We start from the raw sequence: 26,374 nt of genomic DNA, 5'->3' as shown, positions 1-26,374 counted from the left end.
CTTATTATCTAGACACTACTGGCAGCAGTTGGGAAAACTAGTAGAGAGTTGGCACACAGATATCCCAGGATTTGTTCCTGAAGTTTTTACTAATCACAAAATGCTTCAGTTTTAGAGACATGTGGTTTCTCAAACTGATGACAGATTTTCTGTGATTGTGTGGCAAAGTGTGATATGCTCAGTGACTCTGTGCTCTGGTGGTGAACAGTGGAAAGTTTGTGAGAAGTGGCCGAGCCTATTAACAGACATCAAATCAATTTAGCAGCGTGGGTGGCCCAAAGACTGAGAAAAATGGTTTGCAGTCCAAATCTGCCCCAAGAGCCCTAACAGTCAAAACACAAGTGATGTAATTAACAAGTGCTACAGAATGTTCAATAACTAAACAGTGGAAAAAAACTATATATGAATAAATAAATCAAAAACTATATATAAATAAAATAAAACCATTACATGAGCAGTGGCATGCACTTCCTAATCTTAAACCAGAAATTGTAAGTACATATAACTGAAATGAGAGAGAAAGTTTGAACAAAACTTCCATTATCCCTTCTCTCTCCAGAGATGTCACCACAACTACGGCAACAGTTTGCAGTGGCAAAAAGCAAACCACTTTAATAGGCCCATTTTATGAAATTGACAACACATTTGAGAAAATGGAAGAGGCATGATTTCTTCCTCTAGCTTGCACAGATGGCAGAGGTGCATTTCTGGAAGGTAATGGGAGATATTTGATCTGATAATTGCCCCTCGGAGAGCTCCAGTCTGCCGCGGAGTGTGCAGCAGTACACCTGAGGCACTGAGCAGCCGTGGTTATGCACTGTGACAGTGGCTCTGGACTATTTCCGTCCCTGCTGGGACTGATCGGCTGTAATGACCTGTACACCCACAGGCTGTGGGTTCGCTCTGATCACTGACAGACAGATGGATCAGAAACAAATCTGACCCAGCAAGAGGTCACTGTAGAGCCAGATATCCAGCAGTGTTTAAAACTCTACCATTGACACAAGGGTAAACACACAGCATGCTCTACCGATGGACAATATGATTGTGAGAGCTTTGTCAGTTCTGATTATTACATTTCAACTAAAAACAGTTCATTCGTGGTGGCAGCAGATAATAATATTATTTAGCATGTAGTCTTTTGCAGCCAGATTTCTGACTATGAGCAATGGTCCCGGTCTTCAAGTATTCACTTAAGGCCGATTCAGACCAAGAACAATAGCTATAACTATGCATATGTTGTATGGTGATAATGTTCTGTATAAGCACACACTGCAGTTATGTTGTCTAAATTCTGATTGGCTGTAAATGTTAATCAACTGACTTTTTTATTATATTGTTATAGCCGTGGCGTGGACTCCTATATTCTCAAGGAATTAGTGAAAGTGAAAGAATTAAGATGATAATTAAAACTTAATAGATATAATTATCTTCCTTGCTGTGAACAAGCATTTAGAATTGTAGCTCTCAATGGTAAAGTGAAATACTATATGTATTAATTAATTCAAAAATACTATAAAACGCAGCTCATACCCACAAAGGTTTAAATGTGTATCCAAGATGAGCATGTTTTTAATTTCCCAGTTTAAATCAATTTAAATATCTGTTCCATTTGGGATGGGCCTACAGTCAAAAAATACATTTGGCATCACACTTTGTTATTAAAACATTTACAAAATTGTTTCACTGCTTATTAATATTTGAAGACTTTCATCTGCCAAATCAAGCAACACGATTCTGACTGAAAGTCAGTTTCAAATATGTCCCACGTTATTTTTTCAGTCATTAAATTTACACTTCTTGATAATTGGTGTAAAGGTTTTCAAAACCAAATGAAAGAGATAATCCATAAAACACACCTTCATGATGCCAATGGTCTTGAAATATTAATGCTTTCAAATAAAGGCCTGCGGAACATGCCATGCTCCAATTTTAAACTATGAAAATAGTTATGAAAAAATTGAGAATCAAATGTACTCGACTGGTTTCATAATCCATCTGTAATATGAGACTTTGCATGGATAAAAAGAACTGCACTGACCATTATGAGCACCAGGAAATAGAATGGAGAGCTATGCCTTAATAAATCAAAGTCTGTTTAATTTTGAATGACTGAAGGCTATCGTCCTGAATCAATGAACAGACCAATATGCTTAACTCTATAATAAAATAAATAATAGAAAAAAAGTTATGACATGCCTTAAACAGTAGAGCAATGCACTAGCAATACCAAGGTCATATTTGATTCCCAGGGAAAGCAAGAACTGATGAAACGTATAGCTTGAATGCAAAGTCACTTTGGCTTAAAGCATCTGCCAAACGCATTAAATAAACGTAAAACTGTAGGATTGCACTGGATCTTTCTATACTGCTGAACAAAGTAATTACCTGGGACCGAAGAAAAAAACACCGTATTTTTCAGACTATAAGTCGCACCTGAGTATAAGTCGCATTTGTCCAAAAATATGACATGACGAGGAAAAAAACTTATATAAATTCGCACCGGACTATAAGTCGCATTTATTTAGAACCAAGCACAAAGAGAAAACATTACCGTCTCCAGCAATGAGAGGGCGCTCTAGAGAGCAGCATAGAGCACCCTCTGGCGGCTGTTTTCTCTTGGTTCATGTCTCTTAGTTCATTTCTCTCGGTTCATGTCAAATTAATTTTGATAAATAAGTCGCACCTGACTATAAGTCGCAGGACCAGCCAAACTATGAAAAAAGTGCAACTTATAGTCCGGAAAATACGGTAAATAAAAATTAAATATGTCAAAAACAAAAATGCTGTTTTCACTCAAGTCATTCCGAACCAATAACCTTCATTTACATTAATAGCTTTAATGTCTATTTATTTGTCAATAACTTTACGGTTGAACCACCGATGGCAGATGGACTATTCTGACGTTGTCTTTCATCCTTTACTGGACCTTGACAGTGTAATTTACTTGGCAGTCAATGGGACAGTCACAAGCCTCCTGATTTTCATCCAAAATATCTTAATTTGTGTTCCAAAGACGAATTAAGCTTTTACAGTTTATAATGACATGGGGGTAAGTGATTTATGACAACATTTTCATTTTGGAGTGGACTAACCTTTGAATTAATTTTTATGTGGCACTCCATATGTATTGCAATAATCCTGCTGTCCACAGAAAGATCTGGTTGAAATAATTTGAGCCCTGATGTTTCAACGCTTGACCTGTGCACAACTGTAGCTCGCCGTTTAACTCCATCCAACGTGCTTGAAAACATTGACACATATCATGTGAAAGGGCCTTTATTCACTTGATGGCTTCCTTCAGTCATTCAACAGAGGACTCAGCACACTATTATAACAATCACAGTCAAGTTACTGATAGATCATGCCTTCACCAATTCATTCCAGAAAAGAAACCGCGACAAAAGCCGTACACAAACAAAGACACTGAAACTCTCATTGAGATACTGACATCATAACGATACGAAGACATTCAGAGACAACATCTCTGACATTCACAGCTTTTTGGCACATCAAAAAGATCAATCCATGCAAAATAAATCAAACAACTCATTTCAGAGTCTGAGTACTATATAAATGCATTTGGCGACAGGACAATGCCTCAAACACACTCTTTCCAGTGCTAGAGAAAGACTAATAGGTTGTGGCCAAACAAAGGGCTGCTTTAGTGTACGAGTCCATCTGTGGTTCTCTGTCTGTCAGCTGTGGATGAACTTCAAATGTAGCTCCCGCATAAAGAAACAATGGCTCAGTCTGTAATAGAACTGCAGCAAGTCATCAACAGATGCCATCACCACTAGACTCCTTGGTGACTGAAGTGCTTTTCTTTGTGTCAAGCCGTCAGATGTAGCTCTATCCATTTGTTGTTCGTTGTCACAGTGCACTTGATGCCAAGGCCCATTCTGAAAAACTTGGGTTAATTAAACCTCAAGATTGGACAATGCTCAAGCCTGGATGCATCTTAGACTGTTTCACAACCTTGGCGCTAGAAACGTCTGCACTAAACATAAAATATTTACAACATAATGTAATCCAATATCGATTTGCTAGCATGGTGTGCACATACACAGTCCAAACCCGTACTAATCTCAAATGCTTTAAGATTTTAAATGCCCTGCTGAACAGCTAAAATAACAAGAATAACTCAATGTATTATTAATAACAACAATAAAAAAATAATTTAAAAAAATCAATCAATAAAAGTTGCATTTAAAAATTAGTTATTTTATTTTACTGTTAAATAAAAAAAAATTAAACATGACTTTAACAGCTTAAAATATGCATATTTATTTGTTCCCGGTTCCACGGTCTTCCCATGCTGCTCCATACATGCATAATGTGAGTGAAAGTCAGCATGTTAGACCTCTGGGGTTTGCTGTAAACTAGAGCTCTCTTGAATTCCGACAACCAAAAAGCTCACATGGAAAACTGCAGTGAACTAATATTCTCAACAGTGAATCTGATTACTACAAGAAGAAAAAAAAGGGTTAGGCTTTATAGTCTGAAGAATATAAACTCATTTTAAGGATCCATTTGCAGTAAATTTTCATATGCAGTAAAAACACTATATCTGCATTGTATTATCTGTGATTTATTGTAAACTAGTGTCAGATTTATGGTATTTGCAAGTAAAAAAATAAAATAAAAATTAGCATTCCCATAATTCTTCTAAAAATTGTTTTGTATTTTCAAATTTTTTTCGTTATCTTATATCTGTTAAAGGCAAAATTAAATGCTAAGTTAATTGCCAAATTAACTATATCGCTATTAAATGTACAGTAAGAAGTTGTATATGTTACTCCATAAAACTGAAGCATTAACACTGTTCTCACTCCATAAGTTTAATTGCAAGTTAAATTCATAATTTAACAATTAGAGGCGTCATGCATTTTCTTAAATAAAATTGATGTGGTTTGAATTCGTTGTTTTTTGTTCAATTTTCTAACCCTAAGTATGAGTAATAGTGCCACATAATCCGCAGGACTGCATGACATGACACTTTCAAATACACAAGACCTTAACTAGTGGGGTACTATTACATAAGACTCACTGGCCAACTGGATTTCAAAAAGTCATAAACTAAAAAAAAAAAAAAAAAAAAAAAAAACTGGTCCATCTCTAAATCAGATGTCTATAATTACAGTTTAACAAATGTTAAGTCATAAAAAAGGACTTTTAAATAACTTTGGTTAAATGTTAGTTACCCTGTACTTGTTACACATACAATGACTCATGGCATTTGGACACTTACATGTTGGATGAAACAAGATAGGAAAACATTTGACATTTATTTAAAAACATAAAACTGGTCCAGACATAATTTACAAGTCAAGCTATAAAACCATTTAGAGCTAAATAAAAGCTTGATGAACATCTGAAGTACCAAAGGAATTAATTTATTAATTAAAAAAGTAAATAATAAAATGAATAAATAAAACATGCATTTAAACAAAAAGTTAATATATTTTTGCTACATTTAACATTTTAAACATGACTTACTGCTTCAGTTTTGTAAGTTTATTTGTCAGTTTAAATAGTGAATCATTTAAGTTAACTACATTTTTTAAATTCCGATAAACTAAACAGTTTAAATTTATTTATTTCTAATAAATTATTGATTTATTATTGATTTAAATTAATTATTGATTATTGTCACTTTATTAAATACATTTTCAGAAACAATAATATATATATATATATATATATATAATATTATTATTATTATTATTAATTACCTCCTGAATATAAAATGCACACAAAAGCCATTCAGTGTGGTTTAATAACATCCTCTGACTGCTGACCTGAACCCATAGGGACCAAAACAATGAGGACTATTTAAGTTTCACGGGAGGCCCGAAAGGGTTTTTGTATGTTTGTGGCATCTGTGTGCTCTAACTGATGTTCCAGCAAGAACTGAAAGTTACAGATTTGTAGCACATCCCTATTTGAGAGCAGTAGGTTCATGAGAAAAAAAACTGCTTTGCGCTCATTTGTCCCATCACTCCTAACCACTGTGTTGCCTCCTTCTGTTCTATCACAAAATAAAGAGTCCTATTGAAACAAATGTCAGACAGCTACTGAAAAGACTCACTGTCTGAGAAGAAAGGTGTGTGTTACTGAATAAGGAAGTTGCGTGCAAAATCATGCACACACAAAACAATATGAAGTGCCTAATCACTGCCCAGACACCGGCGACAACAGAGAAAACCAACTGGGGAAGGACAGTCCGTTTTACTTTTAGACATTAATAATGTTCTCGGCTCACGCAACTAGACCAGCTGATGTTGCTTGATATTAACGGAATCCTCAGAGTTCAGAAAAACAGATTAATAAAAACATTTCATCTGAAAATACCATCAGGGAAAGCAATCTTGATGTGAGCAATGAAGGGAACAACTGGCATCAAAAGAACACTGCTAATACATTGAAGAACACTGGTGGCTTATACATTGTATATAAGGTTGCTAAAATCACAGAAAACAATTTGATATATGACATCACTGTTTTTCAAAATAAAGTTTGTTCATACATTTAGATGTTGATTTATGATTAAATTTAGTCAACTAGTGTTCCAGATTAAAACCTAAAGGGATAGTTCACCATCAAGTTGTTTTTAAACTTGTAAAAGTTTAATTTGTCTATTGAACACAAAGAAGATATTTTGATTAATGTTGGAAACCAGACAGTTGACGGTAGCCACTCCCCACATCACACACAACACACAATACTATGGAGGTCGATGGCTACCGTCAACTGTTTGGATACCAACATTCTTTAAACTATCTTCTTTTGTTCTCAACAAAAGGAAGACACTCATACAGTTTTTATAAAAACATGGGTAAGTAAATGACAAAATTTAAATCTTTGGATAAAATTTGCCTTCAAAAATAAAACATCAGTTTTTCTCCCTGACAAAGAATGTTTCAGAAATGATTATTAATTGAAAAAAATAAATCAATAAATAAATTTTTAAGAATTTATAGAATTATTATATTACATTAGTTACAGTTTACCAGAAGAAAATAGCTAGCATGCCAAATTAAAAAGTAATTGCCAAATTAAAAATATATATATTTTAAATTAATATCATATAAAAGTATTAATTTATTAAATAATAATAATAAAAAATGATTAAACTAAACTATTTTGAATTATGTACTGATATAAGGATTTTTATTTAATTGTTTAACTATTATTTTTAACCCTTTATTTATTTATATTTATGGTGACTGGGCCAGTGAAAATATTGGCTGGACAAGTGCAAATCTGGGCCTGTCTGGGAATTTTTTTTTAATGATAATCTTGTTCAGCACTGAAAGAGTGGGACATATCAGCGAAGCTGCACCTGGAGCCTTTTTTCTTGTGTCCTGGTGTCAGGGCTGATGGGTGATCTGAACGGGGGGCACATGTCTCTGGAAAACCTCACGAGTGCCGGACACACCTGGTTCAACAGCGGCAGCAGGTGTTACCATAGCAGCTAGCGGCCTGGTTTAATGACTCTCCGGGTGGACTTCACATTGTACACCTGTCTCTGGCAAAATCAGGAAAAGACACCACTCTAAACATAGTTCCTCCATTTCCTTTAATAGCCTGCACCATCCATCTCTCACGTTAATGCTCTGCTCCCTCTCTCTGTAATCCAGAGCTTCAGCACTGCACAGCACAGAAGAAAGAGACATGGGAGGAGCAGATACACCTCACTGCCATCCCCTCGTTGTGGTGCCAGTGCAGCAGAAGTGACGGCACTCGCGTAAGCGTGCAGGCAGCATATGTGCCTTGCTGGTGCTTTAATTAGAGATTGGGGATTAGTCACTTGGCAACTTTCTCTGCTGAGCTCACCGCACCAGTTCTCTCCAGTAACCAGCTTCAGAGAGGAGCAGTGTGCTGCTCCAACAGAAAGTATGCATCATTTCCTCTTCTAACACACATGCAAAAAGAGTCACTACACCTCACCAAAAGACACAACAGGCTGACATCCTGCTTACATTAGTTTCTGGTAACAGATGGTTAGAACAGGAATCTATATATATATCAGGATATATATATCAGCATCAGCATTGATTCAGAGATTTTCCAAATGCATCGTCGACTCTGCATGGCTCAGTTTGGCACGGCACAGCTCAGTTTGTGCTTCCACTGCAGTTTAGTTTCGCTTTAGAGTGGGTGGGATTATTCACATGCCCCATCAAGATCTCGCTGGATCCGCTCCTCTGCTATCAACGAGAGGAATGTCTGTACTTCCTCAGCAGATAACAAAAATTGTTTTTTTTTGGTTGTTAAAAAAGGTGTGCTCATTTAAAACTAAAGTTGCATTCGATCCTTTGCTGGCTGTGCTGATGTAAATCTAGTGGTTCTGTTGTGTCTGTCACAAGTTCAGTGACGCAGGTAGTGAATATTCTCTCCAGCCAATACATGATCAGCAGAGTTTACATCACGTTTTGTTAACTGAAAAAAGTACCAGGTACCAGGCTACTGTACCCAGTGGAAAACCCCCCAAAAGTGAACCGTATTGTGCCGTACCATGCAGTGGAAAAACACCATTAGAAACAGCCGTACTCTGCATGTTTCCACATCCTTACACACACTTGAACTTAAAATAATACTCATAAAATTCATAAATTCATAAAATTTTACACACAAATGTGCCATCTGTGGTTAAAATCTAAACTCAGAATGATTCCAGAGGAAATTGCGATGCATTCTGAAGATTTGAGCATAGATTCTGCATCGATTAATCATCACAGTCCTACATTGTGTTATGATTTTTGATGAATAGAAAGTAAAAAAAAAAAAGGCATTTATTTGAAATGGGAAATCTTTTGTTACTACGTAAATATCTTTACTGTCACTCTTGAGCAATTTAATGCATCTTTACTGAATAAGTGCTAATTTCTTTAAAAAAAGAAAAAAGAAAGAAAGTAAGTATAAGTACCGTATTTTTCGGACAATAAGTCGCATTTGATTATAAGTCGCATCAGTCTAAAAATATGTCATGATAAGGAAAAAAACACATATAAGTCGCAATGGACTAGAAGTCGCATTTATTTAGAACCAAGAACCGAGAGAAAACATTACCGTCTACAGCCGCGAGAGGGCGCTCTGTTGTCAGTCCTCTCGCGGCTGTAGACGGTAATGTTTTCTCTTTGTTCATTTCTCTCAGTTCATGTCAAGTTAATTTTGATAAATAAGTCGCACCTGACTATAAGTCGCAGGACCAGCCAAACTATGAAAAAAAAGCACGACTTATAGTCTGGAAAATACGGTAAGTATATATCTTACTGACTCCAAACAGTATTAACATACATCCAGTTAACCTCAAGCCCATTACACAAGGAGCTATATACGTAAAAACTGTGTATCATTTCAGCATATTGCCAGATGTAACCTGTGTTTTGGGAGCCTGAAACTGCTATTTTTTGAAAACAGGTCCCAGATTGGATAAATCTAGTTCCTTCGCTTTTTTCGTGTGTACAGCCAATCTGTATATTTTGTGAAACGATGATGTCATCACCCCACGTCTCGACCCTAATCAGACACCCGTCACATCACATAACAGCAAAAATTGCGGACTACATGCTTGTGTTTGTGCTGCAGAAGCTACTGAGCCTATCGGCTTCACTAACTTTACTGGCTTTTCTTGTTGTGTTGGGTTTGTATACAACATGCAAGGTTTATGCGCATGCAGGTATTTCTTGAGACGACGCAATGTTTACGGAAGAATGAGAGGGGGAACAAATATTGTTTAGGGAAAGCTCTGGCTTTGCCCTTTAGGTTCTCTGACAAGTTCGTGACAAATCATTCAATATTTATTTATTTATGAATATTTTCATTCAATTAGTCATATCTTTAGCAGACAAGGCCAAGGAAATGATTGACTGCACTATCCTCTTTTCTCTTATATCAGTTTCATTCCATTGGTTTGGGATGTCTTGATGCCAATATTTCATTAATTTATAATAACAGCAGCAACATTCATGCTCTAGATAATAAGTTTCAAAATATATACACTACTAAACACACTTGCTTATTTAAATAGTTGACTATTAATACAAACAAATAAAAAAATTGCACAAATTGCCTTAAAGCATTACTCAAGTAAATACTGTTCCAAGGTTTTTCAAATCATTATCTGAGAAAACGGTCAGTAATAAAGACAAAAATTTAATGCAGTGAGTGGTTATTTTTTTCTTCTGGCCAATATCGTTCCTTTATTAATATTAATGACATAATAGAGAGTGACAGGCAGGTCTATTAGCCTAATGCACTGTCAAGGCATAATGCAGTGATTTGTTTCGACTGTTTACATCAATCCTGCACCAGGATAGGAACTTGCGTTTGACTTTTCACACACACAAACTTGTCACGCACAGCAGCATACCATAAGCTACGCACAGTCTCCATGTATTGCGTGCCGATTGTTCGAATGCAGGCACCTGTCATTATGAAAGCAGTACAAGTGTCAGTACTTTGAACTCCCTACACTGTAGCAAGACTGGTATTGCTACTTTAAAAAAAAATGTATTGACAAAGTACTGGTATTTTTTTTACATACCCAAGTAGTATAAATAGAATATTATTGTATTAATATACCTAGTCATGGTAGTTGTATTGCAAAGATATTACAAGCTATCCGAAATACTACTATTACATTATATTTACATTTATCTTACTTAAGATATTGTGGCACGATGTGGGAGTGAAAATCTGTTTATATTACATTTCACTAAATATTGCATTTTTAAAACATAAGTCTTTAATAAATAATGCAATAACTATAGCATAAGTGCCATTTCATGATGTTCTGATGAAAGATAACTTCAGATAAAGTCATTTATCGCAGGCGTGAGACGCTCGGAGGTGAACCTGAGCTGTTGACTTGAGCTGAGGGACACTGCTGGAAGTGTGCAAGAAAGCTGAGAACATTCAGACAAAATCTGGACTTCAGCCATCAGTCTTTAGGTACGTGTGTGTGTGTGTGTGTGTGTGTGTGTGTGTGTGTGTGTGTGTGTGTGTGTGTGTGTGTGTGTGTGTGTGTGTGTGCGTGTGTTTGTGTGTGTGTGTACACATTTGCCTTTGGTGATGGTTTCCAATGACTGAATGGACAGGGTTCTAGATTGATGCAGCTACAAAAAACTACTACATGTGTTCACATATGCCTTTTGAATGTGTAAAATGGGGACAGTTTTTCTCATTTAAATAGACTAGTAAAATAAATGCTGGTGCACCATTTTTTAAATGCTTTGCAGGAATTTTCAATAGTCTGCTGATAAAGTTGGATTTTCAAAGAAGAACAATACACAAATTTAATGTGTAAAACAAACAAAAAAAACTCTTGCGAACTCTACTGTCATGGAGCCAATCAACCAACCGTGGTCAAGACTGAATGAACATAAGTGTTCATGGCCCAGGAATTCCGCCTGTGTTTTCCGGTGTTTAGATTATCATACAACAAATCAAACCAAAGTCAACACTACAGAGCTTAAAGAAAAACATGGAAAATATGAGCTTTGCTATAAATAATAAATATTTAAGATTACAAGGACTTGATGCGAAGAAGCCACTATTTTGCCATCATTTAATAAGGAAACTATTTAATTAACAACATCCAAGGACACGATTTTCCATGTGCTGCTTGTTACACATACTTCAAAGATCTCATTAGATTTGAAATAGGGCCAATATTTAAGACAGAAGCTCTGATTTGTTTGTCAGAGGCAGGTATGGCACCTTGCATAAAAGCCCTGTGATTACCAGGCCTGTTGCTATAATCAATATATCAACTTATCGCGCAATATATGTACATGACATAAATAATTTTTGGTGACGCAATTTATCGCCCATTATATTTACTTAAGAATTAATGTCACCATGTTTTGTACATTCCACTTTCGCCTGTGTCTTTTGGATCTTCTTGTACATAACATGGCATAGTCATGAGCTGCTAGTTCAAATTTTTAAAAATGTTTCTACAAAAAAAAAAAAAAAAAAAAGTTTAATCTGCAGATATGGTCTTGTTTAGGGAACTGTGCCATTGTGCATATGGACATCTGACTGCTGAGTAGTTTACAGAGAAAAGAAGGTCAGGGCAAAATCTGTAGATGGAAGAATCTCCATTCAAGTTCTTTGTGCATTTTTCTTTTTTTCTACTTGTTACTTTTGCACTTTTTGTTTTATTTATTCAGGTTTTTTAAGGTATCTAGCATTTTGATACTTAATTTCCATGATCTAAATATTCTTAAAAATCAAAAGTTTGTTGTCATTTGTAAGGGTGTAGGCCTTCTCGCATTATTATGCTGTTACATTATGAGTATATATTAAGTGGCATAAAATGGTCTTTAAAATGACAATATTACTGCTCATCACAATTATTTTTGGGACAGTATATCACACAACAAAAAGTTGTTATCGTGACAGGCCTAGTGATCACATGAACTCATATAAAAATAAATGCATGCTCATCTAATAATCACAGTCTGTCTCTGAGGCTGCTGATTTAAAAACTAGCTAAACACAGACAGTGCTAGACAAATATTAAAGTCTATTTTTAGTGCTGATCAAAGCCTGTTCCCACAAAGCTGTACAGATTAAACAACATGAAATTTGCAAGCAATTTTACACACAAGTCATTTAGTGTTGATTTTTTTTAACACTTTTACAGAAGATTAATTAAACAGCCTCTGAAGCAAAATCAATCATATTAGCATTTAATTTAGAGAGTATTTGCAAAAACAAACAAAAATAAAATAAAAAATAAACATGAATTAAATTAGAGTCTACATTTCAATAAATTCCCATGATTGAAATTCATAATTAAAAAATGTATACAGGTGTTCAACGATCGTGGGGAATGTATTCAAATACCATTGTGCATGGTTTCCCTGACAAAAGACTTGTTCAGGTGTAATTATGTTAACTTAGGCTTGACTCTAAGTGAAGAGTTCATAAGTGACATCTGAAGGAAACCAACAAGAACAAACACGTCAAGGGAGGATTCAACATTTTCATCAATCTTTTTAATCAGATATCATCACGCACCATGCTATCAATCAACTAACTGAAGTGGAAAAGTCAAATTCCTTTCATCGTCTCGAATGGGAGCAACTTTCACAAGCCTGTTTTTCTCAATAGTGTAAAAGCTCCTTTATTTGTATTATAGTAGATGGCTTAAAAAGGTCAAAGCTAAAGTGATAAAAATAAATTAAGGATGGGCCAGGATAGTCAAGCATCTGCAATCTGATTCAAGAACAAATGAGAGAGATAGAGGAGTGTAAAAGGGGTTCCAAAATAAATATACCTATCCAAAAACCATTAAAGGTATACCACAAAATTACAAATAAGCTGCTGCCGTATACGTTTATACTTATTGTGCAATGTTAAGCTCTGATGAAATTAATTTCATCCCCTTTCTGATTTTCCAAATAAACCCTGAAAATTATTTAATTATGTTGAAAATGAATCCCACTGCTCATCACTTTTATGAAGATGAAGAGGCCAAGATTAGGACATCTTGGCATGCGTTTCCATTACTGCAGAAAACCCGGCATCCATTAAACCAAGTGATTGCAAAATGAGCAATTCAATACTGAAGGTCACTGCCAGTCATAAGTATTTTGGCAAAGCTAGTACATTAGCTAAATTCAGCTTAAATGAATGAAAAGCATAACACCTAATGCTCGTATCATATAGCAGATCTATTTTCTTCTTGTAACCTTGTTATAAATACAGCTCAACAAATGAAGTTTATGCAGAGCTGTAGGTGCTACACACTACCACAACACAACCAACACAACGTTAGGTTATTTACCCCAAATTTTACCATTTGTGTTATTATAGCATTTATCCTGGTTTCACATAATATTTCATCGCAGTTGAGCTTAAATGTATACATTTAGAAAAAGAAACGATTGCAATTCAAGTAAATTGAACAATACTGGCTTGACAGGGGTTAACCCATCAGGTATTACACTATCCCTCTCCTGATGCATTTATCCATCCGCATTACAAGAAATTACCCCAAATACAGGACCTGACAGTTAGAGTCAAAAATACACCTGTCTGCTTACAGAGATGCATCTTTCCAAGAGCACCAGTATTAAAAAGGCTACCCAGGCAAACACTGAACAAATTATTATCGATTAGGAAGCGAAACCAGAAATCACCTCAGCAGGAAACCCACAGGCATCAGAGCACAATGTCTATTTGATCACACTGACAGTGTCAATAAAGAGTGTTTAATCAGGGCTCCAGCAGGGAAGCTCAGCTCAAACAAAGAGCGGATTAACTGTCCCACCACCTGCCTGTTTAAGGGCTGGAAATACAATTAACCAAAGACGATGCTTCAACAACTGCAGTGTTGTGACAGATCGTTACCACGCAAATGTGTACAGAGATACAGTACCAATCCGGTTTAACTATGCTATCTGTGCTGGGATAAATTTGCACCATGCATGCTTTAATGAAAGCCTTGCAGCACAAACACTCCTCTTTTCTACGGATATTAGTTTTTTTTTATTAGCGATACACTGATATTAGATTTGTGGTTAACACAGATAAGCGGATACGCATTTCTTATGTTATGACAGATGTCCTACAATCCTACATTTTGCCAAATAAATTAAAAATAAAACATTCAAAAGTACAAAATAAATACCGTTTTGAATGCTACACGATTAGGCACCCCAACAATAAATGGATATTCATTTTGAGATGTGCTACATTTAAATGTAGCAATTTTTATTATGACAAATTTATTTGTATTATTAAACAAAGTGAATGTTGAAAAGATTCTACATTTAAAATGAGGATAAATGAGCATCTGAAATGAATTTAATGAAATTATCTGAAATTATTTTTACAAAACAAACAAACAAACATAAACCTTTGTATTTTATATAGAAAATCTTAGATACAGCTAAATGTTAGCCAATCATTTTCTTTCTTTCTTTTTTTTTTTTTACATTATAGTATTTTTTAAGTTGTTGTGTACAGTTGATATCAAGATCTTCGCTGCAGTAATTCATTAAGTAAGGAGACATTATACTGATTAGCATAATTCATATAAAGTACTAAATTAATGACATCAACAGGTAATTTTTACATTTACATTTAGTCATTTAACAGACACATTTATCCAAAGTGACTTACAAACAAGGAACATGTAAGCAATCAAAAGCAACAAAAGAGCAATGATATGCAAGTGCTATAACAAATCTCAGTATTTTAATCTTGATAACAATATCCACTTTTCTCGATTTATTAAAAACAATCATCACGATATTGGCCGGCTCATTATTTATCCTGAAAATGTGTTTTTAATTTGGCATTCGTGTTATCTTGCATCGCTAACAAGTCTTTACTAGCGTTCATGCTTGTGGTTGGCAGATGTGAAGAGCTTTAAGCCCCAAAACAGAGCTTTTTTTTTCCTTTAAGGATACACTCTGTGCCCGGTGTTTTACTTAATATATGCAATCTGGCAACCTTGTGCACGCACTCGCCAATGGCGGAACTAACGCTGATGATATGAAAACATACATGTGGTGGTGTTTAGCAAACTCTCTATTCCAGTGTTGCCAACTTAGCAATTTTGTTGCGAAATTTATTAACTTTTCAGACTAGCCTCGCAACTTTTTCTTCCAAAAGCACCTACCAACAATTTTAGCAATTTTTTACATTTGGCAACTTTGATGAGTGTCTCAGACAAACAAAAAACACACTTTTCCATCCAAATTACACAAAAAGAGGAATTGTTAATTTATGATTCACTTTGTCAGTAGCTTCTAGTAGGGGTGCTCCGATCACGATCGGCCGATCGTTAATGCGCATCTCGTCAGTAAAGCCGGTTATCTAATCAGCGGTTAATTCCATCAGGTGCTTGATTTCACATAGAGCAGCTGTTACTACACAGAGCCGTTGTTAACTGAGAAGATGCGCCAAAAAACGCTGAAAATGAAGTGGATTTGCGCATCTTCTCTATTAACAACGGCTCTGTGTAGTAACAGCTGCTCTATGTGAAATCACGCACCTGATGGAATTAACCGATCGGAGCACCCCTAGCTTCTAGTTTGTACTTTTTCAATTGTTGTAAAAGTACTTTTTATTATTTTGGAGTTTACAACTTAACATTAAAAAAAAATAAAAAATCCATTTGCTTCTTAGTCAAGCACCCAATTGAGATCGATGTCCGTGCTTTTGCCTGCTCTTTAAAACACTAACCAAAACCATGAGTTTTACATTATCATAGTTGGAAGTCAGTGTATAGTCAGTAGAAGTTGGTTACACATAAAATGTTATTGCATTTACCCTTTTGATAGAACAATCATTATTAATAACCGTGATTATAATTTTAATCAAAATAATCATTATGATCAGTTTAACCATTATTGTGCAGCCCTACCCTAGTTGATGGTTCACAATGCTTTTGAAAGATGCTCAGGGCTCTCTCCTTTGTCGCTCTGTATTGGCCAATCGATGGACTGAAGCTTTGCATGCCCCGACATGCCTACCGCCTCTACCACCTCTAGCCTCGGAAAGGTTAGACCTCAGCCTGCTTCAACTTGCTTGCTTGCATTCATTATCTTGGGGAGCTAACATTGCAATGATGAAAGGAATCCGCCAACGCACTTCAAGAATCCATGGCCTAATAATCTAGAACTTGAAGAGCAAATGACAGTTCCTCTTAATAACTGACGAGAAGAACTGCATTTGGAGTATCTAGGGTTAATGGCTTTGTTCTGACATGTTTTCTGATAAAGAGGTTAAGCTGTTTTTGGCAGAAGTATGCCAATGCCTTAAAGTGACAGATAATAAATCCATAGACTGTGCTGCTGTTAAACCACTGATCAGCACACTCACACTGGAGACAGTTTACCAAGTGCAAGTATAAGGGCTTGCAATTGTATCTTTCTGTTAGACTACCAAAATATATCACTGCCCTGCCCGAAAGACTATCTTGAATAGTGATATAAAATTCCTTCCTTGATTCACGTTGTTCATTCGCTTGTAGGGTTGAAATTGATCATAGTTTATCATTTTCACATTTTGCCAATTTAAACATTCAAGCATTTTAAACCATTGAAGCACAAGAAGACGTTAAAATAATTCAATTAGCTACTTGCTAAAGTTTTCTTTGCGCCTTATTTTATCCGTAACGTTGTTGTATTTTATTTATCTATGCATGAAATTTGTTAATTTGATCTTATTTTATAACTGATGGTTAACTTGTCTTCAAAAATGTTCGACTTTCATTAGTTCTGCTCCTATTTTTTGCTGTGGTATCAAAGTACTTAAAGCATTCTTTAAATAATAAAGTGTTACTTTTTTGCTCATCTAAAAAAACGACCTGATCTGTGATTCAAAATATGTAATGCGAACCAAGCTATGTTTTGTGTGAACCAATTGCACCCCTACTCTCCTGACATGCAATTTGAAGGAAAATAGAATCAAGAAAGTTTTTGATTATGCTGATTTGTCAACAGTGAAGTTCGGGCTACCAAAATATGAATAATGCCTGCCCAAATGGCTACAAGGGATTTAGAAATTTTGCACGCCCTGTGTATGTAAGAAACACTATCACTTTATTTTCATGCCATTTTCCACACCAATGCAAATGTTAAGCACAAAAAATTGGCCTGTTTTTTGCATGTGGCAGATGGCATGATAGTAAGTGTCACATAATGAAAAACATATGACCAAAAAAACACAGTGAGACCTTGTAAAAATTACAGAGCTCTTATTGGTTCTTCATTGAATGTCAGTCTGTGACACAAAAAATAAATAAATGCCAGAACTTTTTTTTAGGCTCAACATTGATTATTTATAATTTTTTCCCCATTTGACTGGTGAAGTCAGATTTCCTCTTGCCTTAGTTTGCCAACAATTTTACTGGCTCCAACACAAAACAAGATATGACTTGATCAAAATAAGTTTTATTTATAGTTATATATTAGGTTATTATATTAGGTTTAGGGTAAATACATTTATTTTATCTATATTTTGATTTCAGTTTTTTTTTACGGTTTTAGTCTTAGTAATGATAAAAAACTTTCTGGATAATAAAATATTTTTATTATGGGGGCAAAGGCAGTTTCCTCAACTGATCATGATCGTTGCGGCAAACAACCTCCTTAACACATGATAAAATCACTGTAATCCTAAAACAGTTTTTCAAGACACTAAAATAATGAGGAAATAAAATACTGTATGATAAATGCCATAGGCCATAGGCATTTAGGCCATAGGCATTTATTTGTTTTGAACTTTGGAGTCAGATTTACACAGCAGAGTTACAAACACACTTACCCACAGCAGGTGCATCATACTCATCTCCCAGCAGGATCTCAGGGGCAGAATAAGCCAGCGAGCCACAGCTGGTGGTCAGCTTCTTTCCCGGCTGAAACTTATTACTGAAGCCAAAGTCGGTGAGCTTGACCAGGCCCTGTTTCTCAAAGAACACCACATTCTCCGGCTTCAGGTCACGGTGAACCACGTGCAGCCGGTGACAGTACGAGATGGCATGCACGATCTGGGCAAAATATTTCTTGGCCAGCTCCTCGTTCAGTCCCTCCTCGTGCTTCATGATGTAATCAAACATGTCACCACCATCGCCGAGCTCCAAGATCAGGTAGAGCTTGGTCTGCGTGTCGATGACCTCGTAGAGCCGAACGATGTTGGGGTGCTGAACCAGTTTCATACAGCGGACCTCCTGGAACAGGTGACCGGTCGCAACCATGTCAAGCTTGGTCTTATCAATTACCTTAACTGCCACTTTTTCGCCAGTGAAGACATGACGCGCTAGTTTGACCACGGCGAAATGGCCACGGCCGAGCGTCTTGTCCAGGTCATATAGTCCAGCGATCTTTCCATCATACCCGCGCTTGATTCCTGCCATGATTGCTGGTCCTCCGGTGGGATGGAGGGGGGAGCGGCCCCTGGAGCTTAAACTGGAGGAAAAATCCAGCTCACTTCAGCACATTGGCTGGTAACAGCAATCCCATGTTGGCAGGTTCCTGATAATCAGAGATACACAAATACAAAAATTAGTAATTAGAACACAAACAGCCATAAACTGATAATAGCTACAATTATAATTTTAGGTTAGAGAACATAGAACCGTTCGGTTCTCAACAAACGGTTCGGCACGCATCTTAAATTGGACAAAGCATCTGTAATATGGTTTGCTAAAAAAAACACGTAAAACAAACAGGGTTCAGCTAATATATGTTTCTGTTTTTGTTCTGCGCATTCTGGCTTATCAGACATTACAATAATAGGGGAAGTCGTGGCCTAATGGTTAGAGAGTCGGACTCGCAATCGAAGGGTTGTGAGTTCGAGTCTCAGGTCCGCAGGAAGTGTGGGTGGGGGGAGTGCATGTACAGTGCTCTCTCCACACTCAATACCACGACTTAGGTGCCCTTGAGCAAGGCACTGAACCCCCAACTGCTCCCCAGGCGCCGCAGCATAAATGGCTGCCCACTGCTCCGGGTGTGTGTGTGTTCACTGCTCTGTGTGTGTGCACTTAGGATGGGTTAAATGCAGAGCACGAATTCAGAGTATGGGTCACCATACTTGGCTAAATGTCACGTCACCTTTTTATTCACCTTAATAGTGATGGGGAGGAAAAAAAACCTTGGTCAACCAACTCACTCTTATTCAATGCGAATACCCTATGCTGGAATATGAACAGTCATTTATTCGGTCATCACCCGGTTTTTATTACATGGCTCTTTGGAATACTTGATTCTGATTGGTCAGTCGCGACATTCTGAGGTATGTTATCCCTCGATAACAACCTGTAAAAGCTAATAACACAGGCTTATCCGGGTAGCAGCAGTCTTAAATGTCCCTTAAATGTCCGTTTAGTTTGAATTTGCCGCTTGCTCGCAACTGCTGTCTTCACGGAAGCTTTCTGTTCAAATATTTAAACTCAAATCAATATTTTGTATCTAATTATTTACTTATGTGGCAAGTAGCCGTGTAATAAGCGGGATAATGTACATCCAGCAGGTTGTTCTCGTTGAATAAACCTGTGACTCCAAACCGTGAAAAAGTTGAACCGCTCCACCCCTATTTTATAACATTTTTAATCTTGCATACTGACGTCACATTGAAGACCTTGAAGCTCTTTGTGGCCCAATGGTTTGACCAGTGCCATTACATAACCAATTTTTGCATTCAGGAAAATCTCAGAATCAATGCTGAATAATTTCTCAATTCGCAATGCGATTTATTTTCCCAGCCCAAATTTGAAGTGGATCAAAAAAGTCATTGCTTGTTAAACTGTACAAAGGTCAAACAGTTTTAACAATCAGAAGCATTGCAGGGAGTAGTTAGCAGTGTAGTAACCAATGTTTTTTACTCTACTTTAACAGCCAACTTTAACTCTTTATTCTAGTTGCAATAATACATTATTCGCATGTTTATTTAGCCCAATAGCAGATTTCACTCAAAATCAGAGTACTCCCATCATGCCAAGCCACAGAGTGGTTCCACTGCCACAAGCATTTAACATGGAGCATCACAGATTTGTATTGATTTCCTCTCGTTAGTGTAAAAATAAAAGCCACAAGTCTGGCAAGTAAGCTAGCGCTCCAGAAGAGAGGCTGCCTCCTAAAAGGACTGATTCAATTTTAGTGGCATTAACCTCAGGCCAGTGCTGGAGTTGACTTCCATGAGAGCAGCCATGACTTTCACATGTGCGTACCATTCTATTTATTCTCCTTATCGCCCAAAATCATGTCACAAATCAGAAAGAGATAATGTATAAAATGAACAGGATTGTTAAAACACATGCACATTGGTTGTATGAATAAATTTAATCTGGTTACCACCAGAATAGCACCAAACACCACAACAGGAAACAGTGTTCCTAGGCAATTCAAGTTAACAATTTAATGTGTTGTTTGCATACATTATTCAGTTACTTTCATAACAGCTAAGAGGTGTTACTAAAAAGCTTGACATGTAGCATATAATAGGGTTGCACGATAAATATCGGCCGATAATTAATGTGCATCTTGTTATTAAAGCCGGTTCTCTAATCAACGGAAAATTGCATCAGGTGCGTGATTATTGGCCGATATTTATCGTGCACCCCTAGCATTTAATAAAACAGTAATGTTAATAGTGTGTTGTGAACACTAACAAGAACAATTCTTTGGCTTTATGCAACTTTTGCAACTAAATATATTAAGCAATTATCTTTAGAAATTAAATGTTTATTTCTCCCAAAATATAAGTTTTACCATTTACTCACCAAGGTGATTATATTATGAAAGAATTTTCATTTTTGGGTAAATTATACAATAAATTCTTAAAGTTAAGGGATCATTCAGATCCTTAACCCAGTATGAGTAGCGGCAGCATGCTCGCCTTAGCGAAAACCATTAATTTTCCATAGTGCTTTCATAGTACACAAATTATCGCTCGGTTCATTAACAATGAACACTACAGGCCACTACACCAGCTTTTGTTCAGCTAAAAGAAATCTCTTTTCTCTTTTCATAAAATGGAGCTTGTTGAGGTTAGAGGAGCAATCGTTCAAGGATTTGTATCATTGTTTGGCCCCATGCACTAGTGATTATGTTGTCATCATAAACAGCTTTTAATATTATAATATTATAACATTAGTATGCATTTAAAAAATCTGGATATCTTCCAAACAAGGGGGCCCAAACCCTGCTGTACATAAGCAAAGTGGGAGATTAACACAAATACCATTTCAGATTTCAGCTTGCCTATTGAAAAGCCTACAGCAAAGCCTAAATAAATCATATCCCTCGGTAATGCCTAATACTGGCCGCCCACCAATTACCGCGCAATCGTAATGGATTTAAATGACCCCAGCTGCACAGTCAAACCCTAACTTAAATGTTTCATGCCAAAACACTGAAATCAGAATACATTTACAGTCCTTTCACAATTACACAGCTCCACCTTTTTTTGGAAAATTCTTGACAAAGGATATCAGCCAACAATCTGCCAGTGAATGAATGTTCATTGCCAGGAATGTACTGTAACTGTTGTGTAATATTGCAGTCTCTCTCTCATTACACAGGTGAGATCAGCAGAAGTTAACCCTATAAAGCCTGATGTGTGAAATAATGGTCAGAAATGTAGTAGTCACTGCTGAAATGTAAAAAAAAAAAAAAAAAAATTTTGTAAATCAGGCTTTTATGAACAATAGGGACGTAACAATTCACTCAACATTTTAATTTCACGATTCAATTCGATTCACGATTATTTGAACAAAATTAGATTTAAGACAAATTATAAACTAAATGTGTCCTTTTATTATTGCTTGGATAAAATGCTGCACGTTTCTTTGTAAAATTTAAATGTAACACTATAATAATATACTAATATACCACTTGCATATTATTGCTCTTTCGTTGGATTTGCCTGCTTCTACTATTTGACTGCTTGGATAAAAGCATCTGCTAAATGACAAAACTTAAATATAATGTAAATGTAAATAACAAGACTAAATTAAAATTTTACAACAATCCCCAAATCAAATAAGTAACACAAATAAAAGAAATCTCTTCATATAAACTAAATAATAGGGCTGGATGCTGATTCAGATCCAGATCAATTCGATTTAGATTCACAAGATCTCAAATTGATTCGATTTCGATTCTCGATTCTCTATACTCAATTCTCGACTCAAGTCAATGAATATAGATTTAATACAAATACTATATGTATAAAAAAGAACAGTGAACATAAGTTTACACTTGGGTAATGAATAAAAATTAATTAACCACAAACCTGTACATTAAACTCTTTTATTTTTGGTAATAAAAGAGGCATTAAAACAGAACCCATCTCCAATTTTCAAATGCATACAATTATGTTAAATAAATACAAGTTTGATGCAAGATGAAAAATGCTTTGTTCTTGTCCACAACACTATCGTCTTGCTTACGAAATCTAAAATCCTTCCATACCTCTAACTTTTTATGTGAAGGTGGCATCAACGTCGACAAAGCACCTAAAACCGTTTAAGCCAGTGGTTCTCAACCTTTTTTTCCCATCGGGCCGCATTGAGGCCCGATGGAAAATCGCACAAGGCACAATAGATGAGGGTGACATCTAATGGAGAAGATTTGTAATTAAATTAACGCTAATCTTACGTTCACAATGTCTGCGGAAATAAATATGGAAAAAAAAAAACGATTCATGGCCTTTGAGAATCGATTTTGAATCGACCACATTTTAAAAAACGATTAATCGAAAAATCTATTTTTTTTAACCAGCCCTATAAAGTAAGTCTCTGTCTATGCTCTTTCCATTTAAAATTAGAGGCAGGCAACCACTGAATTTTAATCATGATACAAACAAAGATGCTGCATACATGAGCAGTTTTTAATCTTATTTAGATTGTATAATTTTGAAATTTGAAGCAAAAACAGAATGATTTTGACTTCAGTTTTGTGAAACTATACATAAAAATATCTGCATGAAACAGAAACAGCGAACAAGCTGAATGAGACGCAGATTCACTCTCTGCCAGCAGGTGGCGCTTAAAGCGTTTCCTTGGTTTCTGCTGTAAACAAAACAGTGCTGCATTTACGAACTTTAATATGCATTATACAGAGGCAAGATGAAAAGAAAAATTAAATCTAAACTTTTCTAAAAACAGTAAGCTCCCCTCATAAATACATTCAAATAAACTTCTAACCCTAATTGAATTGTGAACTGTTTAGCATCTCAAGCGATTTTAATCGTTACATATATTGTTACATATTTTAATCGTTTTACAACTGGATCACGGTTAATCGTTACATCCCTAATGACCCATATAGAATAATATTGTCAAAATATGTAGTTCTTACTCAAAACTCAATTTTATTCATAGGCAAAAATATGCAGATGCTGTTATTTATATTGACAAAAAGTAAGATTATCTTATCTAGTTGTAATTTACATAAGTGAGATCTTGGTAACATTTTATTATGAGGTGTACTTGTTACATGTTACAACCATTACAATAACAATATATTACGACTTATTACATGAAAATAACCCCAAGAAAAACCCTAATCCTAACACTAACCATATGGTAATTACATTTACTTCATCCATATTACTCAGTACTTAGATGTATAATTACACTCTAACAAGGTCACCTTAAAATAAAGTATAACCAAGATCTTTATTACAGCACAACACAACATCTTTAAGTCAGTATTTTAATGTATTTTAATGTTTATGACCAAAGCTCTGTAGTTTTAAATTGTGAGGAGCGAGAAACAGTACTTTACAATGATTATTGAGAGATATAGAAATAAGTAAACCTTTTTTATCACATTTAATACGTTTTCGTAAAAATTGAATATGGTTAATTGATCAAACCTAACAATATAAAATTCCTTACATTTACTTTATAAATAAAAACAACAACAACAACAACAATAAAGACTTCCCAGAAGAAAAAAAAATAATGAATCTGAAGATGGAAATTTTTAGAATTACACTAAAAGCCTTTTACTTTGTAAAAATGTATGACCTATCAATGAGAAGGAAGAAAGCCTGCAAAAGATAGTGTAAAACAAGTTTTTCAGCCAACACTTATCGTGTTGATAATTTAGAGGCCTTGCATGTGTCAAATATGGTACAGTCGGCTTTGTAAGGTTAAAAGTACTCAAACTCTTTTTTTCTTTACATCACTAGACCAAAGGGGCAGTCATGTCTTGCATATTAACGTCACATTCCAACCACAAATTACAAGACAGTCACCTGCAAGCCAGCAGTTGCATGCCTAGTTTTACCTTTCAGGTTGTGTAACATGATTACAGTACACTAAGCTGTAGGAACGTGTTCCACACCTTACACATACCAGTGTGACATGAGCTATATCGATCAGGCTACAACACTAGGGAACTGAAACTGATCTTCTGAACTCTGCAATTGAGTATAAGAGACCTGATGAAGAATTAAACCTCTAAGTGAAGACTTTAAGGCTCCCAAGAAACCACCAACCCTTTTCAAATCCAGCAAATTAAAGTCTGTTAATGTTCATAATGCTGTTGGACAAAAGGAATCCTGCAAACACAGACAAGCAGCAATGGATCAGTAATGTGATCACAAGCGTTAATACTGAGAGCAGCAAACCACAGCTACCAAGATGCTCAAGCTCAACAGGAGCAAGCATGCAAAACCACATCCAGCTTCATGTTGTAATGCAATTAACCAAGCTTATTCTGTAAACCAGAGTTCCAAGTCCACCATCATGAAATATTCTCCTAGCACCAATGCTAACAAAACCACATGTGGAAAGAGAGAAACGCATCCATGTCTGGTGATGATCATGGACACATCATGTGAATGCACACCTGATATGCCCATGCATGTCAGGCCTGATCTGGCCCATAAGCTCCTTATGAGCTCCATACATCCATAGAGAGGAAGAGGATATAAATAATAGCTAGCTGACAATAGGTTATTCACAGACCATGATGATCGGATCCACTGGAACAAGGCCAATCCAGCATCGTGTGCCCCAACAGAGCATGCATACAGCTGTCAAATCGCATCCAGTTTAACGGATGTTGTTTAACGCACGTTTATTGTGGGTTTTAACCAGATGCTAACCGGCTAACAAAGTTAGCATTCTAACGCACTATCACACAAAGCTTTGACTTACCGCTCGTTCCGGCGAACATTAAAACCACTTCAAACTCCGAAACGTTCCGGTGGCTGTAGATCCGCGAACGGCAGAGGTACGGCCCAGCTGAGTATGAGTCCAGCCCTGCGTGCGTGTGTGTGTGTGTGTGGTACACTGATCAGTGTGTGTAAAGGCTGCTGGTGGAAGAGCGACTCTCAGCGCTTCTCGCTCTCCGCCCTGAAACCGTGAACTGCACGCAAACATTAGATGAGAAACATTGTGACGGGCTACACTGAAAAAATACCATCAGCAGGGGGCGCTGTGTGGCTGTGGCTAATGCGCTTACATGTAGACGAGAGCCGTGGTGTAGACTGACTACTCGTTTATGTGTTTTTTTTTTTTTTTTTTATTTCTTCATCGTAATGCTAATTATGGAGCCTCTAGTCCCCCCAGATGATAGTAAAAAAAATGCTCGGGTCTTAAAAAGTGTGAAGAGATAACCATAATGATGTGGAATTTCAACAGGTAACCTGTAAGAATTATCTAGTTGTGACCCGTTGTTTAGAAATTACTTAGAATAATAATAATAATAAAAAACATTGCTGGTTGTTTTGTGAATATATAATTATTTAATAAATTTTATTATTTTATTATTATTATTATTATTATTGAGGTTTATACATCATTTGAAAGCTGATAAGCTTTTCATTGATTTATGGTTTGTTAGGATAGGACAATATTTGGCTGAGATACAACTGAATATCTGGAATC

At 36.0% G+C, this 26,374-nt stretch overlaps 1 protein-coding gene across 1 annotated transcript in view; it reads right to left on the bottom strand.

The window, feature by feature from the left end:
- Positions 1-25,873, bottom strand: part of snrka (SNF related kinase a) — a 49,664-nt gene extending 23,791 nt beyond the window's left edge. The window contains exons 1-2 of the mRNA XM_026284152.1: positions 25,643-25,873; positions 18,298-19,004 (exon numbers count right to left, since the gene is read on the bottom strand). Coding sequence (XP_026139937.1) covers positions 18,298-18,886 — 589 coding nt within the window. The 5' untranslated portion in view covers positions 18,887-19,004; positions 25,643-25,873. The remainder of the gene's footprint in view (positions 1-18,297; positions 19,005-25,642) is intronic.
- Between the last annotated feature and the right edge of the window lie 501 nt (positions 25,874-26,374).

Source organism: Carassius auratus, chromosome 16, assembly GCF_003368295.1.
Source record: "Carassius auratus strain Wakin chromosome 16, ASM336829v1, whole genome shotgun sequence".
NCBI classification, from domain to species: domain Eukaryota; kingdom Metazoa; phylum Chordata; class Actinopteri; order Cypriniformes; family Cyprinidae; genus Carassius; species Carassius auratus.
Note: the sequence above shows the minus strand (reverse complement) of the source record. Positions and strands in the feature narration are given on the sequence as shown.